Genomic DNA, 20,546 nt, shown 5'->3' on the forward strand with positions numbered 1-20,546 from the left:
CGCGGAGCGGCTGGGCCCGTGAGCCATGGCCGCTGAGCCTGCACGTCCGGAGCCTGTGCTCCGCAACGGGAGAGGCCACAACAGTGAGAAGCCCGCGTACTGCAAAAAAAAAAAAAAAAAAAGATGTCCGACATGAGTCATGAGAAGGGGAAAGCAGGCCAGGATTCAGCATAAAATAAGTAGTTCAGAGCTCCAGACTTGTGGTTGAATTTTGGCTTTGCCACTTCATAACTTTGAGAGTATAGGCAATTTAACTTCCCTAAGCTCATGTGTCACATTGAGAAAAGAGAAGAACTCAACCCCTGAGATTCTTGTTGAGTTTTAATTAAGAGAACTTCTGGAAAGTGTGTAGCACAATGTTGGCATACAGTAAGCTCTCAATAAATGTCAGCTCTCAGTAACCCTATTTGGTTGTAGGGCCCGCTCTCTGGTCTCTGAGTAAAGCAGATGGCATGCAAAAGTGTAAGATGTTCCAATACCCAGGAATCATGTAACGAAACTTAGAGGCGTCAAGGGAGGCCAGGTAACCAAAGTATTCTCTGTCTGCCTTCTAGACCAGTATTCAGGGAAGGGATAAAAGCGGAGATTTTTTTTAGAGCCTGGAAATTATTAAATATCAACAGGTGCTAACCCAGATACTGGGCATGATGTGGACTAGCAGAGTGAGCTTGTGTGATGGGACTAAGGAATGTGCTTGGTCCCAGGCATTGCATGGAAAACCCTCAGGACAATTTCAGATAATGAAGCCACTGAGAAATCCTGAGACTTCCAAAAATCTACCAATCTGTTTGTTTGGTTTTCCTTTTTTTTCCCCAAATTACACTACTCTTAACTTTTAACACCTATCTGTCCAAAAGACTAACTCACAACGTCTCCGGCTGTGAAACGATTAACCTGGAAAAACCTCAGCCTGGGCAGTTGTATTACTGGGTATTTTTATGTGGTTCCAAGGGCAATGATTTCCATAGCAAGCCTCACTGGCTGTGCGCGCGCGCACACACACACACACACACACACACACACACACACACACACACACACAGTTCTGTTTCCAGTATCTATAGCCAATAGGGCAGGAAAAATAAAAGACTGTTTATATTTTGGTCAATGTGCTCCTCCCAGGGTCTAGCCTATTTCCTGGTTTTGATCTGATCCCTTGCTTAGAAACCACAGAGATGATATTTAATGAGTAGGGCCACTCAAGTTTAGGTAGCTCCTAAGGGTCTTTACATTCCAACAGGAAAGGGCATAAGCCCCATGTTACTTACTGGTAGAGATTTTTCACAGACTGTTCAGTGCTAGTCAAGCTGAAATATGGTCCCTCTCTCTTCAGGTCACCGACCTCCCCTCTGCAGAAGCCCACCCGGGCTGGAAGCTCGAGCTGGACATTGTAAGATTCTTTGGGGCGGGTTCCAAAGAACTGAAGGCCATTGGCAGGATAAAGAAAGAGGGCGTAGGTGTCAGACTTATCAGATGCCAAAACTGCTTGGAAAGTATTCAGCTGTGAAAAAAAAAAAGAAAATATTCTTAATAAAACAAACAAAAAACAACAAAGAAACCCCAAAGCATTATAAAATGCAAAGGGTTGTCCCCCTTCTCGGGATTTCTCAAAATTGTTTTTACACATAATATTCTTTTAAATTTCCTCTCCAAATTATAAACATAATTACATCAGCTATATTATTATAATCATCTTTTATCAATTTAGATTAATAGTTGAAATATGCATAGGTAAAAACAAACACTGGTTAAAAAAATAGAACTATTTTTTAAGGTTTCAAACTTCTTTCATCCAAACTTCTTTCAGAGCTGAGAGCAAGTAGCAAAATTAACTTGTACATTCCCACAGCCACTGCCCTAGTTTTCTGCCCTGGGCACTCATCTGGATCATTCATTCATTCATTCACTCACTCATTCACTTATTTATTGAATGCCCATTATGGGCAGGGGTGGTATGAGGCATTGGCTGATCAAAAGGCCTCCTTACTGTTCCCAAAGCCTTACTCTCTATTCTCTTCCATCCCCCTTTTTTTTTTTATATATACATTTATTTTATTTATTTATTTTTGGCTGTGTTGGGTCTTCGCTGCTCCGCACAGGCTTTCTCTAGTTACGGCGAGTGGGGGCTACTCTTTGTTGTAGTGTGCCGGCTTCTCATTGCGGTGGCTTCTCTTGTTGAGTACAGAGCATGGGCTCTAGGCACATGGGCTTCAGTAGTTGTGGCACGCGGGCTCAGTAGTTGTGGTGCATGGGCTTAGTTGCTCCGCGGCATGTGGGATCTTCCTGGACCAGGGCTCGAACCCATGTCCCCTGCATTGGTAGGCAGATTCTTAACCACTGCACCACGAGGGAAGCCCCCATCTACCTTTTGACACCAGCACCAGAGTTACCCTACCCTCATTTCTCAGATGAGGAAACAAAGACATAGGGGCTTAGAGATCTGCTAAGGTCAGGCTACTAGTATGCGGTGGCAGGATGGCCAGGGTCCCTGCCCTGCACCACCAGGCTGTCCCAACCGCTCCTTGGCTGGCCATCTCAGGTGATTTATAAGCTGCAAACTCTCTTCTCAGGCTCAGATCCCCTGCATCTCCACCAGATTATTTAATATTGCCCATTTGCCCCATGTACTTTGATGCTTCTGCACATTTGCTCACGTTTTCCTGTGCCTGGAAACACTCCTGACCTTCTAATGCTGCCCCTCTGAGGGGTTTTGCAATGCCCTGTAGATTTATTGCTGTTCTCTTACCCTCCACAGTATCTTAGTGTTTCAAGTTAGCACTCACCTCGTTTTGCCTGGTTAGCTGCTTACATGTTTGTAAACTCAGTTCATTAATTCATTTGTACATTACTTCAAACAGCCAGGTGCCTATTAAGCACTCGACAGTATGCTTGGCGCAAAGAGGCCAAGGAACAAAGGACGCAGCCACTGCCCAGGACAGTCTCAGAGCTTAGGTCAGGGAAGCAGCCACGGCTGGGATTCTAGGAGAACTGCTGGAGGAGGTAGTGGAGGCCAGAAAGGAGGGTGTGGGCCCAACACCTTAAGGGCTGCGGTGGGGAGGCGTTGCAGAGGCTGCCTGTGAACATTAATAAACACTGCAGAAGCCAAAGCAGACCAGAAAGAGAGGCCAGGAGCCTGAGTTAGCCACAGACTCAGCACCCAGGTCCTTATAGAATCACTCATTAAAGTTCAACTTACTCTCGTATTTTCAACAAGACACATTTTTTTTTCTTTTTTTTTTTGCGGTACGTGGGCCTCTCACTGTTGTGGCCTCTCCCGTTGCGGGGCACAGGCTCCGGACGCGCAGGCCCAGCGGCCATGGCTCACGGGTCCAGCCGCTCCGCGGCATGTGGGATCTTCCCGGACCGGGGCACGAACCTGTGTCCCCTGCATCGGCAGGCGGACCCCCAACCACTGCGCCACCAGGGAAGCCCCAACAAGACACATTTTTGCCTTTACCTACATGCAGCTATCTCTCCCACCCAAATGATCAGTTAATGGTGCTTGAGTATCTTAAAAAAGATGTTATATTAAAGTCTCTGAGAACACCTCTCTCACTAAATCCCACTCCTTTTACAATTTAGCAGACAGCAGGGGAGGTATTTATAATACCACCACTTCCTAAATAATGTGGCTCCTAGAAACGTTATTTACTGATAAGTAGCACAGTTTCCCCATTTTGCTAGACAGACAAAATTAGGCAGAGAGAAGCACATCACATTTTACTAAATGAAACAGCAAACAAGAGGCATGGGTCTGCATTTTGTTCTGTCCTGGGTCCTTCCCCGTACGGTGGTCAAGCTCTTTCCTAGTGTTGATTCTTCTTTCCTATGTTTAATTTCAAAGTACAGTTTTGAGGGTTTCCTTACAAGACAAAGAAATTCAGGTGTTAAAATGCTTTTCCAGAAAAAACCCAAAATACTATCCAAACTTTCTTTTAGATCTCCAACACAGAAAAGGTCACCTTGCTTGGCTTGGGTTTTTGCTTTTCTTTAAGTTCAGAAACGTAATGATGGGGGGCAGGGGGCAGTGCTCATATATTTGTTACTGTTGTCGTTGTTGATTGCTTTATCCGGAAAGCCTGACTTCCAAAAACAAAAGGCAAGGGATGTTTTCTAGAATTTCCCAAAGCTCGGAAGCCATAACTTCTGCCAAATGTAAACAAAGGCTGTCCTGTATCATGTCTATACAGAGTATATGCTATTCAGTACATCATCGATTAATGGAGATTCAATAACTTCAGTTTTACTTTAGTCCAAATAAAGTTCAACTAGAGAAAGAAAGGTACTTAAGGAAGGAGACAGATTCTGTTTTAAAAAGCAAAGCTTTCAGAGTTCCTGGCATTGATTGCCCACAATAAACGTCAGATAGGAGGAATCCTGGTTCTAAGTCTAGAGAAATTCTATAAGATAAGGAGGTCCCATAGATTGCGAAGGAATTGAAGGGGATGGGAGGGGAGGGAAAAAGTAAACAGAGCTGTGAAGGGGAGAGTCTGGCTTTTTACTGTGGGGTCTGGGTACATAGCACTTTATTTTATTCATTCTTTCAGCCAGTCAGCAAGTTCATTTCAATGAAAATGTATTCAATGTCTTTTAGATGCCATCCTGAGACAAGCACTTATTACAGGTGGCAAGCATTTATTTAATCTACTTGTCTCCACCGAAATAGGCAAATAGAAGAATTTTAAATAGAATATAGGATCCCAGAGACCGGCCAAAAACGTTTGCCTGTTTAAAAACCACCCGCATACCAAATGATCACTTTTAAAGTTCTCTCCGTTCCACAAAATTCTACATCTAATCGCTAAAGAGCCCTCTTCGTGATGTCCTGCAGGGCTCCTCCCCCAGGAGCACGCCTTGACAGGCTTCCAGACCGGAAAGGTCTTCACATTCCTGGAGAAAAGTCTTCGCAAGAACCCCACATGCTCTGTCCCTGAAGCGAAAGCCTCAGATGGGCTGCCAAACCCCACAAAGGGGTCACCAGTTCCCAACGCCCTCAGGATCCCAGGGAGGAGAGAGGGGCCACCACGGGACGAGGAGCAGGGCCAGTGCTGCGGAGCTTCAAGATCTGCCATCCTGTTATCAGAAAGAGAGAAAAGCCAGAGCCCTCGGCAGAAATCAGGCAGCGCTGGGCTCTCCCTCCCAGGTGTGGGACATTGCTAATCAGTGTTGACTTGATGCTTGGCAGAGCCAGGTTGATAAATAGGAAACATGCCCCTCAATGAGCTCCTGATTTTTGCAACTGATTTAATTGATTTCAGCCATCTGGCCAAAAAATCACAGCGGTGCCATCCATGTCCCAAAGGGGTTTGCCTAGAGTGGTTTACAAAACTACAATGAAAATTAAGAAGTAGGGTGTCTCCTACACACGTCACAAAATTCTCTTCCCTGTCTTCTCTAGGGTCACATGCTCTCTACAGTCATAGCATCGTTGACTCCTGGCCTCCAGTGTTCGGTGTGAACAGTAATCTCCATTCCTTAGTGTATTTCTCCATCTCCCGTTACCTATAGGTCACTGTCATATGCAAGATTTTCCCGCGTTCACTTTTTTCTTCCCTAAATCCTACAGATCCTGCCAAAAAATTCAAAAATAAATGCTCAGTACTATCACATCACTAATATTATAACCTTCCTGACACCTTCCTGAAGTTTAGCAAAGCTTCAGCATTTCTTTAACCAATTTCCATATATGTCTCTGTTCTCTATGTCTGCATGGCTATATCTCAGACAGAGGCTAAACTCTTTCAGGTAGACTGTAGACCTCCCCTCTTCTGGACCTCAGCTTCAGAGCTCAAAAAGCTACAACCATGTCCTGCTTTTCTCCCTGGATCCAACCATCTCTGTCAATGACTATCATTCCTTGAAACAAGTCAGCATGCCTCACTCTCCATGGTGAAACCTCCATTGGGAAGTCTTCTGCTCATCTGTTACTGCCCCACATCTACCTTCATCCATTTCTCCAGCCTCAGCTCTCTTGGCCTTCTCCCAGGACACACCCTAGGCCAGAACAATCTGTCCTGCTGCCCCATTCTCAATATCCATTCTTTCAGCCCAACTTAATACAGGTCAACAATGCATTCCCTGTACCATACCACACAGATCTATGTAGCCCAGTTCCCTATCCCCCTTCATTCTTCAAACAACAACAAAACAACAGTCTCACCTACCCCACCCCCGAAAAAAAAAACCACACAGCTAAAGTAAACATATGGGCAGTATGTCTCCTGCCCATAAGTTCTTTGAAGGTCAATACTGTGACTTTGCTCTGTGAAGTACCTATGACAGTTCAAGGAGTCTCAGATTGAGTGAGTTGATAAACACCATTTGGTGATATGTTTTTAGATGCAGTAACACCTTGACATTCCTGCAATATCAGGTACCACATCCTGTCACACCCACCACGAACAACCACAGCGAGAAAGGGCAACATCTGAAATAGTTTTAAATGGTAAAGATGTCATTCCTCTGATATCTTCGTTTCCAGTAACTCTGCAACATGAAGTTAGTATGCCAAGGTTTAAGAAGGCCATGTAGAATTCACACAGTCCTTCAAGCAAAGTTGATTATTGCTTGCCAAAATCTATCTCCAAAGAATTATTAAAATGAGAACTCATGTCACAGAGCTCTTTAAAGTATTCAGAAGAAACTTCAATGTGGGTAATTAAAGAAACATCCTCTCTCCAAACAGAATATCTCCTTTCTAAATGAAACAGATTCTGAAGCCAGCTCAGCATATGGCAATGTCTGAAGATTGGTTTTAATTAGAAAAGTAGGAGATGGATTCTACAAATCTTCCCCCACTCTGCCCCCACCATAAAAAGGCCTAGACAGAAGTTGCAATTTAGAAAAGCTTGTATTTAAAGAGTCCTTAAGTAGAGGACTTACATCACAGCATCCTTACAAGACAGAGAAATAGAGAAATAAAAGAACCAGAATCTGGTCCCATCAACCCAATGTAGGGGAACACAGATTGGCTGGGCATATGCACTTGCTAAGTCTAAGGGACCATAATGGCTACTTTAAAATGTCACCTTAGTGAATTCTCACAACAGTCCTGTAAGGTGGGCATTGCTACTTCATTTTACAGATTAGGAAACTAAGACTGAGGCTGGATCATTGCTTCCAAAGTCACTGGATAACCATTCATAAACCACTTCTTTCAAAATGTCTTTTATTGTCATTATCTTCTCATCAGAAGCATTGTTCCCATGCTACAGATGAAACTGAGAAAAGTAATTAAAGGCACCTTGTCTGTATCATAATTTTCAGTTTCAAACAAGCCCTGATAAAATTGGAATACTAAAGCTCTAGTGTGACCTCATCACCCCAGAGATTCTGTGCAACTGCTCCTCTCTCCGATTCCTCCCACTCAGCTCAACGTTGTCTTTCTCTGTTGAAAAAATAAGATAGATGCAGCTGAATTCACTTAAGAGCACTGGAATACTAATTTGGAAGTAATAAGGAGTCGATAGTGTCCTTGGAAAATTTCATTCCAAATTCATTCTTCCTTTGAATGAAATACGGTTCCAAGGACTCTTCTGGTACAAAGATCACATTGAGACAATAAAAAAAGCCTCATTTATTGGAAGTCTTTGGAAAAGGTACAACTATTGTTGTGTCTACCTACATCACTTGTGCCAAGGAAATGGGTCCTGCATGAAAAGTCTGGGTAAAAGCAACAATAACAGAAACCTAAGGATCAAGAAATCTGTATTCTAAACCTGCCTTTGCCTCACTACGTACAGAATTCTAGACAATTGCCTTAACTTACTAGGTAATGGCAAACAATAAGTCTTGCTGTACTTACCTTAAACATGCAGCATTGTTGTGGGAAGACAGCATGATAAAATGTTATTATAAGAATTAACAAGATATCCTGAATAAACAACATATATAATAATTGTCTAAGTAGTCAGTCTTTCCATTGAACCCTTACCTTCTCAATACAATCAAAAAGAGCTCTCTTTAAAAAATAAAATAACAGGGTTTCCCTGGTGGCACAGTGGTTGAGAGTCCACCTGCCGATGCAGGGGATGTGGGTTCGTGCCCCGGTCCGGGAAAATCCCACGTGCCGCGGAGCGGCTGGGCCCATGAGCCATGGCCGCTGAGCCTGCGCGTCCGGAGCCTGTGCTCCACAACGGGAGGGGCCGCAACAGTGAGGGGCCCGCGTACCGCAAAAAATAAAAAAAATAAAAAAACAACAAAAAACTTCTGTTTAAAATTCTTCAAAAGCTGCCCAATGCCAAAGAACCAAGTCCAAACTCCTAGCATAGCATGATCTGCCCCTGCTCCATGGCCTTCCCAGCCTCATGCCCCACCACCCTTCCTCTTCAGTAATAAGATACCACATGGAATGCCCCAAACACATTATACAATATAGTCCATGGGTGATATGTCATATGCTACCTCTTCTATTGGGAATGTTCTACTCTACTCAACTCAGATGCAAAGACAATTGCTCACTGAAACTCCCAGATCAGGTACCCTAACAAGGGAGGGATAGAGTTAGTCTCCTTAAGTCAAGATGCTACTTCACTTATCATACTGAATAATAATCAATATCCCTATCAAACTATGACATCCTTAGGAGTAAAGAATGTGTCCTTTCACAGTCTCTACATGTCCTGACATACGGTAAGTGCAAAAAAGTTTGTTGGATGAATAAATCTCAACTATGTTTAAATATAAATTACTTATATACACATATATATATGAATATGTCACATATAAGATATATGTTTAGAAAAGAAGATTGGAAGAAAACACAATAAAATACTAGCAGTGGTGACCTCTGGTTAGTAAAATTATAAACGTTATTTTCTAAACTTTGTATTATAGGTACGTTAAACTTTAAATGCTTTTTAAACTTATGGACAAAAGTGAATTAATGAATGCAACATACCTTATTCATTTCTCCAACCCTCCACCTAGACCAGTGCCCTGAACAAAGAAGGTGCTCAAAGTCTGTGTCTGTTCCTGTTTTATAAATAAGTTCATTTGTATCATTTTTTTTTTAGATTCCACATATAAGCGATAGCATACGATATTTCTCTTTCTCTGTCTGACTTACTTCACTCAGTGTGACAATCTCTAGGTCCATCCATGTTGCTGCAGATGGCATTATTTCATTCTTTTTAATGGCTGAGTAATATTCCATTGTATAAATGACTTAGAGAACAAGCTTATGGTTACCAGGGGGGAAGGGATAGTTAGGGAGTTTGAGTCTGACATGTACACACTGCTATATTTAAAATGGATAACCAACGAGGACCTACTGTACAGCACAGGGAACTCTGCTCAATGTTATGTGGCAGCCTGGATGGGAGGAGAGTTTGGGGGAGAATGGACACATCTATATGTACGGCTGAGTTGCTTTGCCGTGCACCTGAAACTATCACAACATTGTTAATCAGCTATACTCCAATATAAAATTTAAATTTCTTTTAAAAAGAAGGTGCTCAGTCTATTTATTTGAATTGAATGTACTCTGTTGAATTGAATAACTGAAATGTCAAACCTATGCATTAAAAGATTATGCAATAAACAAAACTAGATGTTGCCTGACCCAAAATAAAATGAATGGCAAAAATCAATTCAAATGATTTTTATTTCTAGATCTTCTTTGCTTAGTAAAGCCTTTAGGAAATATTCCTCTTACTCAGGGAGCACAGAATAAGAATGGCCACCATCTTGAATCACTCACTGAGAGTGGGCAAGCTAGTTAATCTCCCTGAAACTACGGAGGATATGTGCCATCTTTCTATAGCTAAGAATCATTTTGATGAGTTAAAATAGAGATAAACTCAAAGAGTTTCAGCCTTTAGAGTTGACATTTTAGACTCAGGTCTAATTTCATAGGAGGAAGCCCTTACCTACCCCAGGAGTGAGGCAGCTCCCCTTTTGCCAAGCCACCCTGGCGCCACCTGATGTCCATTTGGAGTACCTCAAATGTTGCTGCCAAGCCTAATGACTGGGCGCTTACGTTGTTTCACTTTCTCAGGTAGAGACTATACAAGGAATCAAGGGCAGTCTCCTGTAAAGTACGGAGCACGTGAACTGGTACCTGGAGGGCAGTTTGACAAAGGCTATTAAAACCTTATAAAAAATGCATCACTCTGGCCCACCAATTCTGCTTCCTGGAATGTCAACTAGTGACATGGTACAAAGATTTAGCTTAAGAAAGAAAAAGTGCTTCACAAATTTATAATGATGAAAAATTGGAAATAACCTTGCTGACCACTGGGCACAATGAGAAATCCACTGGATGGAATATATGCAAACATTAACAGTGATGTTGTAGAAGTATATTTATTGACAGCTAAACATATTCGCAATTTACTAATTAGTGAAAAAAAAGTTACAACGCCGTATGTGCAATTGTACTCATCATTAATAGACAGTGATAGATACAGATATGGACAGGAAGAAGCTCTGGCAGATGCACACGAAACTGTTTAACAGTGGTTATCTTTGAGTGGCAGGAAAATGAATGGTTGTTCTTTTAAAAATTGCCAGCATTTCCTGATGTTTTCCCTTCAATGAACATATAATTAGAAATAATTCTTGTATATATGAGGTGATTCTAAAAACAATCAAACCATAAACCCCTTCTGCATCTGCACCGGGGCACTCACATCCCTTAAGCAGTTCTCCTTGCAAGAGTGACCTCTCAGACCCTCAGAGAAAGCTTGGAGAAAACAGCCTTCTTCACTCCCGAGCCACTTCAGCCCTGGTGCCGCCAAACTATACATCAAATTTAGCGGGAGAGCAGACTCCGGAAAAATTTCAAGCCAGTCCCTGGGTTCCAGCCCAGAATCCAAGCCCATTTCCTCGGCTGGCACAGAGGCCAAGCAAGCATCCCTAGTCGCTTACCTCTCCCGAGGGCGGGGCCCAGCGCGTGGCCTCCTCGTAGGCGCCCACCTGCTCCCAGGTAGCCAGGAAGGCGTGGGTGGGGGCAAAGTGCGCGCCGGAGCGCGGGAAGCCTGCGCGCACGTAGCGGGCGGCCAGGCCCAGCACCGCCGGGGAGGTGTCCTCGCGGTAAAGGACCCGGCCCCTGCCGTGACTCGTGTCGATGTCGGCCAGGAAAGGGGCGATGGCCGGGAAGTCTGTGGGGAAATCATCGTCCACATACTGGGTCTCCCTGGGGAAGTCCTGGGTGGAGATGATGCCGTTGGTGACCACCTGGGGGACGAGCGGGACAAAAATGTGACGGTCGCGTACGTTGCAGGAAGCCCAAGGAGGACCACCACAGGTCCGGACGCGAGCGCCCACCCTGGCTCCGTAAAGAGGGAAGGGAACCGCCCCGGGCATGAAGCGCCCCCTTCCCCATCGGCTGGGAGCCCGATTCCTGGTTCAGGGCGACCAGCGCAACTTCAACCGGCGTCCCACCCGTCACCCCTACCCCACAAGCGCGGTGCAATAGGTCCAGGAGCCCTAAAACTCGTTCACGTTATCTTCTCATTTCCCGCACAACCCTGGAAAAAAGCTACGGGTCGGAGGAGGGAACACCCAACTCTGCAGAAGTGCACAGCCTCCTCGCTGTCCTAACTGGAAACCCCACTGGCCGGCTTAGCAATCCCACCTTCTTTTCTGCCTGGGACTCTTATGCGGCTGCGAACAATTCTTACCCCCTCCCCCCGCCCCCCTGAAGCAGGGAAAAGCAGTGGGTCCGACAACAGCATCGCTGCAAAGCCAGGTCCCACCCCAAGGGCGCTCGGGGACAGCCGACTGTGCGGACTATTTCCTCCCTATTTCCTCCCTTCGAAAGGCAGGGGGGACACGAAAGCCGCACTACACTGACGCCTGTTCAGAAGCTGCAAGAAATCTGCAGAATCCCGCACCAGGAAGAAGCTAAACTTACGTAGAGTTCGCTGAATTGGGCTTCATAGAAGCGCAGGGGAAGCGCCAGCTTCACAGCAGCCGAGCTTTCGTCGTCGCCTTCCTGCAGGAGCTGGTCCCCTCGCGACTGCCCGTAGGGGAATAGCTCGCCCGGGTGCAGCGCCGCGGCCCGGGACAGCAGCAGCAGCAGCAGCAGCATCGGCGGCGGCGGCGGCAGCGCGGGCCGCCCGTCCGCCCGGTCCCCCAGCATGCTCTCTCGGCCCTGGACTGTCCCGCGGCAGAGCGCGTCCCTGCCCCGCCAGCCAGCCCACTAGCCCCGCCGCGCTGGCCTCCAACCTGGATCCCGGCGGGGTCCCGGGCGGGGCGGGACTCCGGGCCCTCCCAGAGCGATGATTGGCTGCGGCCCTGGCCCCGGGACCAATCGCCAGTTCCGAGAAAGTTCGACAGCGGCCACCACATCTGGTTCTCGTTTAAGTTTTCTAAGGCAGTGGTCACCGGACCGGCGGGGCTGGCGGGGTGAAACATCCCGGCCAGGGGTGGTCGGAACCACTTCTCCTCCGCCTCCGCTCGCCGAGAGCTCGCGGGGTCACCCTCACCCTCCTCTCGGGGCTGCCCAGGGGTGCCGGCGACTCCTGCCTCCGGGACCAAATGGCCCGCATGGTCCGAAGGCAGCAGCGCTGCAGGAGATGACCTCAGCGCCAAGGGGGACCTCGCGGCAGCTTGTGCAGCTGCTGGCTGGCGCGAAGTGCCCCGCCAGGCTGGCAAGGCGAGGATGTGCCCTGCCCTGGGGTGCCGGGCGACCCTCGCCCTCGAGGTCTGGCTCTCGGGCCAAGAAGCAAAAGGCACTTTTGCTGTGTCGCAGCCACAGCTTCCTCGGCCTCATCGCTCCACCCAGAGACGCTGCGGAGAAGCGCGCCTTTGTATGAAGCCGGGGGTCTGACTCCTAAATTCCGTCCCCCTCCCGAAGGCCGCCTCCCTGGAGAGCTGGACCGCACGGGAGGACTGGGCCACCGGGCCGAAATGCCTGCCAGTTCGGGTCAAGAGCGTTGTTTACCTTCCCCGGGGAAAACCGCACCCGGGGAGGCCATGAAACGCGACAGTGTGTGATCAGCTCTGTTTGGGGCATGGAATGAGGCATCCAGTTTGGACACCAAGCAGAAATGGGTCAGGCGCCACGGTGGAGGGACCCCGGGTCTCTCGCCCGCTCCTCGCGGGCATGGAAGCTGCCCTTGACAGCGTCCACGGAGGTGGTAACCCGAGCTCTCCGCGGGACTGGAAATTGCACAACCTCCAAACCAGCTGCGAGGGTGTTCGGGAACACCCCATCTACCATAAACATCCCCGCTGCGAAGCTCCAGGAGCCCGACGAGATTTTATTACCAATTTTACTATCAAGAGCTTGATATTTCCCAGATAGACTGTTTTCTCTCTCGGGACCCCTATGGGGGTCCTTGGAAGCAAAGGTATTTAAAAAGAAGGGAAAAGCAAACCTTTGGAAATGCCTTAAGGGATGCTCAAAAAACAGATTTCTTTTTGTGGCTGTTTATTCCAGTTATACAAATCCTTACCGGCCCACAGGGACAAGCCCTGAAAACTTTGAAAAGATCAGACTGTGAGACTCACAGAATCAACAAAAAATGGAAAATTGCCCCAAAGCAGATTGCTTCCTCAGACTGTGGAGATTTTGTATATTTGGTGTTACAAAAATGTATTTGTGTTTGCATACATGTTCTTTCTTTTGGAGACAGATATTTTCATTGTACTGAGGAGGAATTAGAAGCTCAAAGACATGAGGTGACTTGACTTGCCCAAGGTCACCTAAAGTTACTCCTTGATATGAAATCCTTCACTGGCTTTCTGTAGCTTTTGCAAATCTCTCAACTGAGAAGAATAATAGTTAACATTTATTTAGTGGTGATAAGCCAAAAGTTAGTGGGTCAGGCAGACCCTACGATGGCCCCCAATGATCCCCAGTGTCTGATGTTCACTCCCTTGCATAATCTCTTCCCCTGCAGTAGTAGGCTGGCCTAGTAACTTCTAAACCAAAGAATGTGGCAATAGGGATAAGAAATCATTTCAATGATTAGGCTAAATCTGTCTTGCTAGCACACTCTCTCTCTCTGGCTTTGATGAAGCAAGCCATTATGCTGGAAAGGCCCACATAGCAAGGAACTGAAGGCAGGCTATGGCCAACATCCATAAGGCACTGCCAACAATCATGTAAGTGAGCTTGGAAGTGGATCCTTCCCCAGTCATGTCTTGAGATGGCGTATTAGCTCTGGCTGACACTCTGAATGCAGCCTTGTGAGAGAACCTGAAGCAGAGGACCCTCACTAAGCAGGGCTCAGATTCCGGACCCACAGGTACTTGAGAATTTAATAAAGCCGTGTTGTTTTAAGCTGTTATGGTTTGGGATAATTTGTTATGCAGCAACAGATAAGTGATAGAGCTAGACAGACACTGTGCTAAAGAAATCAAGACTTGATTTCTGGGTAAAAAAAAAAAAAGAACAGTTACTGCTACATGGCTGGTAAGTATAAGAGCTGTGACTTGAACTCAGTTCTGTCTGATTTCTAAACCTCTGCTCTTTAGCTCTAAATCACACTGCCACAAGGCCCTCTGCAAGGCAGCTCAAGACTACCTCTTTAACTTCAGCTCTGGCCACCACTGGCCTTTCAGCTGAGACTTTAGTTCTCAAATGCAACCTCCTATTATATGGTTTGGAACATCCCCACATGCTAGTCCCTCTACCTATAATGTTTTTTCCAATCAATCTCATCTAGCCAAAAACTTATTCAAGATTTGAGTCAAAACTCTTTTCTTCAGGAAGCTTTCCTGGAAACCAGTGTAACATAGAAGCCCCTTCTCTGCTCCACGTGCCCAGCGCTTGTCATTATCGTATCTCCTGCCATCCCTGGTCTCCTCATAGCCCCCTCCCTACCACTACAACACTCGGAGGGAGGGGACTTGATCTCATTCAGGGCCTGCTACAACTCCAGCCTCGCTCGTTGGAAGACCCTTAAAGAAATATTTGTTGAATGAGTGAAGCCAAGCAAGGCAACCTAGGCCTAGGATCCATGTCTGCAGCTCAAATGAAACGGTCTTGTCCCTACACCACCTTTCCTGCTAATCTGACCTGAGTTTTGTAATCCTCTTTACCAGGCTGCCTAGCGACTCACCTACCACTGCTCTCCAGTTTTTGTCATTCTTTCATTCATTCGTCCATTCAGCAACTATTTCCTGGGAGTTTACCACGACAAACACAACTCTGCAAGAAATAACAGAGCTCAAGATGTGACCCTTGACCTTACAGATCTCATAAGCAGTTGCAAAAACAAAGCATAAATATGGGGGGAAAAGGAGCAATGCTGCAATTCAGCATGCATTTAACAGCAAAACGGGCAAAAAATGCCCTTGAACTCAGAGGCTGTCACTAGGTTTGGATCCGATATTATCTGAATAGGCAGAAGTAGATCCAACAGGGAAGAGTCTGAAATAAGCAGTCCTGACTCCTGTCTGCATTAAAGTAGCCGAATTCTTTTTGGAATATGAAGCTTTGGACAGCTGTGCTTGAGCAGACACTCCTTTGAGCTCTTATTCTAATATTGTTTTTAAAAGACTCTATGGTACCTACAGAGTGGCTTCTCCTTTAAAATGTCACTTCGGGTCTTGGTGAAAAGAAAAAAATCTGTCATAGCTATTTCACTGGTCAAAGTAAATACTGAAAAACATATTTCTCTTGTATCCCCAGCTCCAGAGTAGAATTTCCATGACCTGCCAGACTAGCTAAAGAGGCAGAGGCCCTTCCAGGCTGGAAGTTATAGAGGACTTCTTCTCTAGACATTTTTAGTCCTCTTGGATTGGATCTTCAGAGTAATTGCTTGAGAGGTAAGATTCTCAAGTGTAGGAGTTTTTATCCCAAGCCAGGGATGGTACCAGATGCCTTGCCAACAGACCTCGGCAAGAGTCTCCAAAGTTTTATATATATATACACACTTGTGGTTATATTTCTGTTATAAATACCATGACCTCAAGAATGATGACATTTCCTGTTATTTTAATCAAGAGAATGAAAACACATTTGTTCCATGGTATGGCAAATAGATTTTAGTATTCAAGGCCAAGTTCTATGTATAGCACGGACTGGTGTGTGTACATGTTTGTATTGGAGGTGGCCTTGGCAGAAAACGTTCTGGTTCTTGTTGCACACAGTGATTCTCTACATGACTTTACTCTCCGTTAAATTCCAGGCTGGGCATTTTAGCAGGTAGAGAAAATAGAGTTGTGCAAATTCGCACATTTCCACAGACTCAGGATTGATTGAAAATTATGTTAGGCCTATGGAAAACCATTCACTACTTAGAAATTCCTAGTGCTTGGGATATATTTGAAGGTCATTACAATGTGGGTGGGATGCCCTACATTTGAATGACCTCCAAATATATCCCAAGCCCTAAGTCTTCACTTGAGTTTTTCATTTATATCCAACTCCCTGCTGAATATCCTCTTGGGATGATACTTCAGACCAACATCTAAGAGAATGAGATCCACTACTCAGAATTTCTGAGTTTTCAGTTTCAGTTAATGGCAACAGTATCCATTCCCTCTCTATTACCACTGCCCTGTTTGGGGTCCTCATTATTTCCCACCTGCTAGCTTTTGTGGCAGAAACTACAGGTTAGCTACATACCATACCTACTAACTACCACTTATTCCCAACCTCCTCCCTTGCCCAAATCTACTACATAAGTAAGAAGGTCACTGATTTCCCAGTTTCTCTTACAGTTAGAGGTGGCCAGCTAGTATAGTCCTAACATGACCACCAGTAGTTTGCTCAAAGTGGTGGTCCCTGGGAGGGCTTTTACACTGGTGATTAAAGGGAAGAGTAGCATCTTTCCCTATTCTTGCGTCCTTAAACACAGATGTGTTGTTTTGAGCTCAGACGGCCATCTTCTGGCCATGAGGTGACAACTGTGAGGACACAAGGATAGCAAAGCAAAAAGACAACACGGATGTCAGTGTCTTAGCCAGTGAGGAACTGCCTACCTCCAGACTTAGAAAACAAACCCTGTTGGCTTAAGCACTGTTCCACACAGCAGTACCCAATCCTAACAGATACTTTGCTAAATCCTTCCTCTATGTGTATCTAAAACACAAATCTGACCATCACATATTCCTGTCTAAGACCCTCTGGTGGCTCTTCCTCACCTTTAGGGTGAATCTTAATCTGGAAGGGCCCTCATGGCTTGGCCTCATCTGTCATCTCCTGCCCCTTCCTGCTTACACCTTTAGCAACACCCAACTGTTTTCTAGTTCCCCGTCCACACAAGTATTTTCCTTCTGGTGTTCCTCTGGTCATGCCATTTCTGGACTGGAACACCCTGCCCATCTCCTGATGGTCTCTCCTTCCCTTCAAGATTCAGTGCAGACATCACATCACATGGGCAGCCTCCCCAAATTCTGGCAGAGAACCTCTCCTCTGCATGGCTGTGACACCTGGGCACACTCCTGTCTTAGCTCCTCACTGAAAATACTGAAATGGCCTTTTAATGTCTGTCCCTTCATCTGGTTGTAATGGCACTCTTCTGTGTTCTTTTTTCTTATGCACTCTAATGTCTATTTCAGACTGTCTTTACCACAAGCCTGAGCACGGAAAGAGAGCTAGGCCTTGACAGTCCCACCTGGCCACTAGAATGTGAACCAGCGCTCGAGGGCAGGATCGGCTCTTCCTCATATTCTAAATCTCATGGGTCTAGCACAGTACCTGCTACAACCCTCTGGGCTGTTTAGTAAACCACTGTTGATTTGAAGGGGGAAAAATTGTTGTAAAGAAATCTTTCTTAACTCCTGTACTTTTTCCCAAACAACCCACTCCCTGCTTCTTCACATATTAATTATATTCTGGATTGTTGCGGGGAAAGTAGAAATTAAAAGGTGTGGCTTTTATGTCACTAGACAAGATTCCCACTGCTGATTATATTTGAAGGTATTCCGGTTGATGGCATTAGATGCCTATAGAAAGAATAGTGCAGAAAGGCCAATACTGTTCCCTTTCCTCCTGTGACTACCCCAAGTACAAGTTAGCATTTAATTACCATAACATCAGCATGCAGCTCCTTCACAAAGACTTCTCTCCCTACCCAGATGGTAAGTTCCTCAAAGGTCCTGCTTTTCACTTCCTTTAAGACTCCCACAGCTGTCTAACACAATGCTGAATAAATAAGGGCTGGTCAACTTCTAATGAGTTGAGTGACTGCCCGGGAGTGATCTCAGTGTGCGCTGTCTCATTGGGTAGTGGCTGTGGCCGTGTTTCCAGAGGCTGTTGTCCTTGGCTTCATCTGTGCTGCTTTCCTAGACATCCCATGCTTCTTACAGAATTGAATCACCTTGTTTCTGCCACATGTGACCTACTGGTCATTGTCACTTCCTCTAGAAGTTAGTGCATGAGTCAGACCAATGCTAATAAAGCCAAAGATAATCATGGCAAGCCTTAATTGAACCTTTATAATGTACCAGGTTCTAGTTAAGGACTGGATAAGAATGATTTCATTAATCCATTGTACACGTCCATTTTGCAGATAAAGAAACTGAGGCGAGAGGGATTAAGCAACTTGACCAAAAACTAAGCCAGCAAGGGTTGAAACCAGAATTCAAACCCAGGCAGTCCAACTCTGTTAGTGTTTATCTGTGGCCTCCAGAGCTTTTTTTGATTTGCCACACTGAACATTGCTGTGTCAGGTACCAGGCAGAGAATCTGATCCGAAATTAACCAAAATCCACCCTCAGCAGTAGTTTCCCAGATACATCTGATATTTGAAACACAGCCTACAGGACATATATTCTCTACATTCCTTCACTGTACTAAATTAGGTCATCAGAAAACAATGCAGTAGGGTTATGTTATCTTACTGCTTCCAAAAAATACCTTGAATGAGTTAAGATTTAATTTTATGCTTTCAACTTTTATGGAAGGTCTTTATGAGAAAAATCAACTTGATAAACATTTCAGTATCTTTTTATAAAGCTACACTTAATGATACTATTTTAATGAATTTTCTCATATAAGGTTTATAAGAAAAATGCCTCCTAAAATTCAGGACCAGGAATAAGTAAGTATCTCCAGTCTAATCTGGGGGTCTCTGGGAATTAAACATTGATTAAGGGCTTCCCTGGTGGCGCAGTGGTTGAGAGTCGCCTACTGATGCAGGGGACACGGGTTCATGCCCTGGTCTGGGAAGATCCCACGAGCTGCGGGGCGGCTGGGCCCATGAGCCATGGCCACTGAGCCTGCGCGTCCGGAGCCTGTGCTCATTTCAACTTTTATGGAAGGTCTTTATGAGAAAAATCAACTTGATAAACATTTCAGTATCTTTTTATAAAGCTACACTTAACGATACTATTTTAATGAATTTTCTCATATAAGGTTTACAAGAAAAATGCCTCCTAAAATTCAGGACCAGGAATAAGTGAGTATCTCCAGTCTAATCTGGGGGTCTCTGGGAATCAAACATTGATTAAGGGCCTCCCTGGTGGCGCAGTGGTTGAGAGTCGCCTACTGATGCAGGGGACACGGGTTCATGCCCTGGTCTGGGAAGATCCCACGAGCTGCGGGGCGGCTGGGCCCATGAGCCATGGCCACTGAGCCTGCGCGTCCGGAGCCTGTGCTCCGCAACGGTAGAGGCCACAACAGTGAGAGGCCCGCGTACCGCAAAAAAAAAAAAAGAAACATTGATTAAACTGTACAACTCCACATGGATCACATGGTGCCAGTCACAGAACCCAAGAGTTAATCCTGAGCTCATTTCCTTTCAGGAAAGCATTTTAATTCTATAGCAATTCTCCAAGTTCACTGTGCTGAAAACGAATGTGTCACCTTTCACACCAACCCAGTCCTCCTCCTGCCTCTCATTGCTGTCAACTGTGACGCCATGTCCCCAGACACTCAAGCCGAAACCTCAGCTGCCTCTATTTGACTTCTCGCTTTCCCTTTCCATGTACATCCAATTACTTGACAAATGCCACAGACCACAGATTCACAGAGATCAAGATTTTGTCTTTTTTGCTCACTGGTGTATTCCCTGCCCCTAATGTAATACCTGACACATGGTAAATGTTCCATAAATATTTACTGAACGAATAAAATTCTGTAGATTTATTTCCTGCCTCCCGTTCTCCAGTCTTTTACCCCCTTCCAATCCTCCCTGCCGTCACTCAAGTCCAGGCACTTACCACCTCTCCTTGTCGTTAAACAACACTCTAATCCACCCAGTCTTAGCTCACAAGTTCCAGTCTGTCAGAGTTCAGCTGCTGTTAAGTAAGCTTCCTAAAATACCTGAATATGTGCCTTCCTTGTTCAAAGGCTTCCCTTGACTTACCACTCAAGAGGAGCATTGGATATTATTCTTACATCTGCTTGCAATAATAACTACATGGCATGAGTGAAAAGGGTGGGGGGGAGCAGAGGCCAGACCACGGCAGCTGGGGAGGAAGACGCGGATTAGAACTAAGCACAGGGTCAGGATGAAGACAGATAGCTTTACGCACCTTTCAGGTTGTGGGAATGAAAGGAGGTTACGCAAAGCAGGTAAAAATGATAAAGCGCCACCGACAGTTAATGTTTTATCTATCAGTAATACATGTTCCTGTAGATGTCATCAAAAAAAAAAAAAAAAAAAAAAAAAAAAAAAGTGAGAAAAAGGAGGATAATTTTT

The 20,546-nt window shown here is 45.4% G+C and overlaps 1 protein-coding gene across 1 annotated transcript in view; it reads right to left on the reverse strand.

The window, feature by feature from the left end:
- Positions 1–12,129, reverse strand: part of NID2 (nidogen 2) — an 82,721-nt gene extending 70,592 nt beyond the window's left edge. The window contains 3 exon segments of the mRNA XM_024734731.1: positions 1,269–1,501; positions 10,870–11,178; positions 11,858–12,129. Of these exon segments, the coding sequence (XP_024590499.1) occupies positions 1,269–1,501; positions 10,870–11,178; positions 11,858–12,085 (770 nt within the window). The 5' untranslated portion in view covers positions 12,086–12,129.
- Between the last annotated feature and the right edge of the window lie 8,417 nt (positions 12,130–20,546).

The sequence above is a fragment of the Neophocaena asiaeorientalis genome, unplaced genomic scaffold (genome assembly GCF_003031525.2).
Source record: "Neophocaena asiaeorientalis asiaeorientalis breed wild unplaced genomic scaffold, Neophocaena_asiaeorientalis_V1.1 scaffold547, whole genome shotgun sequence".
NCBI classification, from domain to species: Eukaryota; Metazoa; Chordata; class Mammalia; order Artiodactyla; family Phocoenidae; genus Neophocaena; species Neophocaena asiaeorientalis.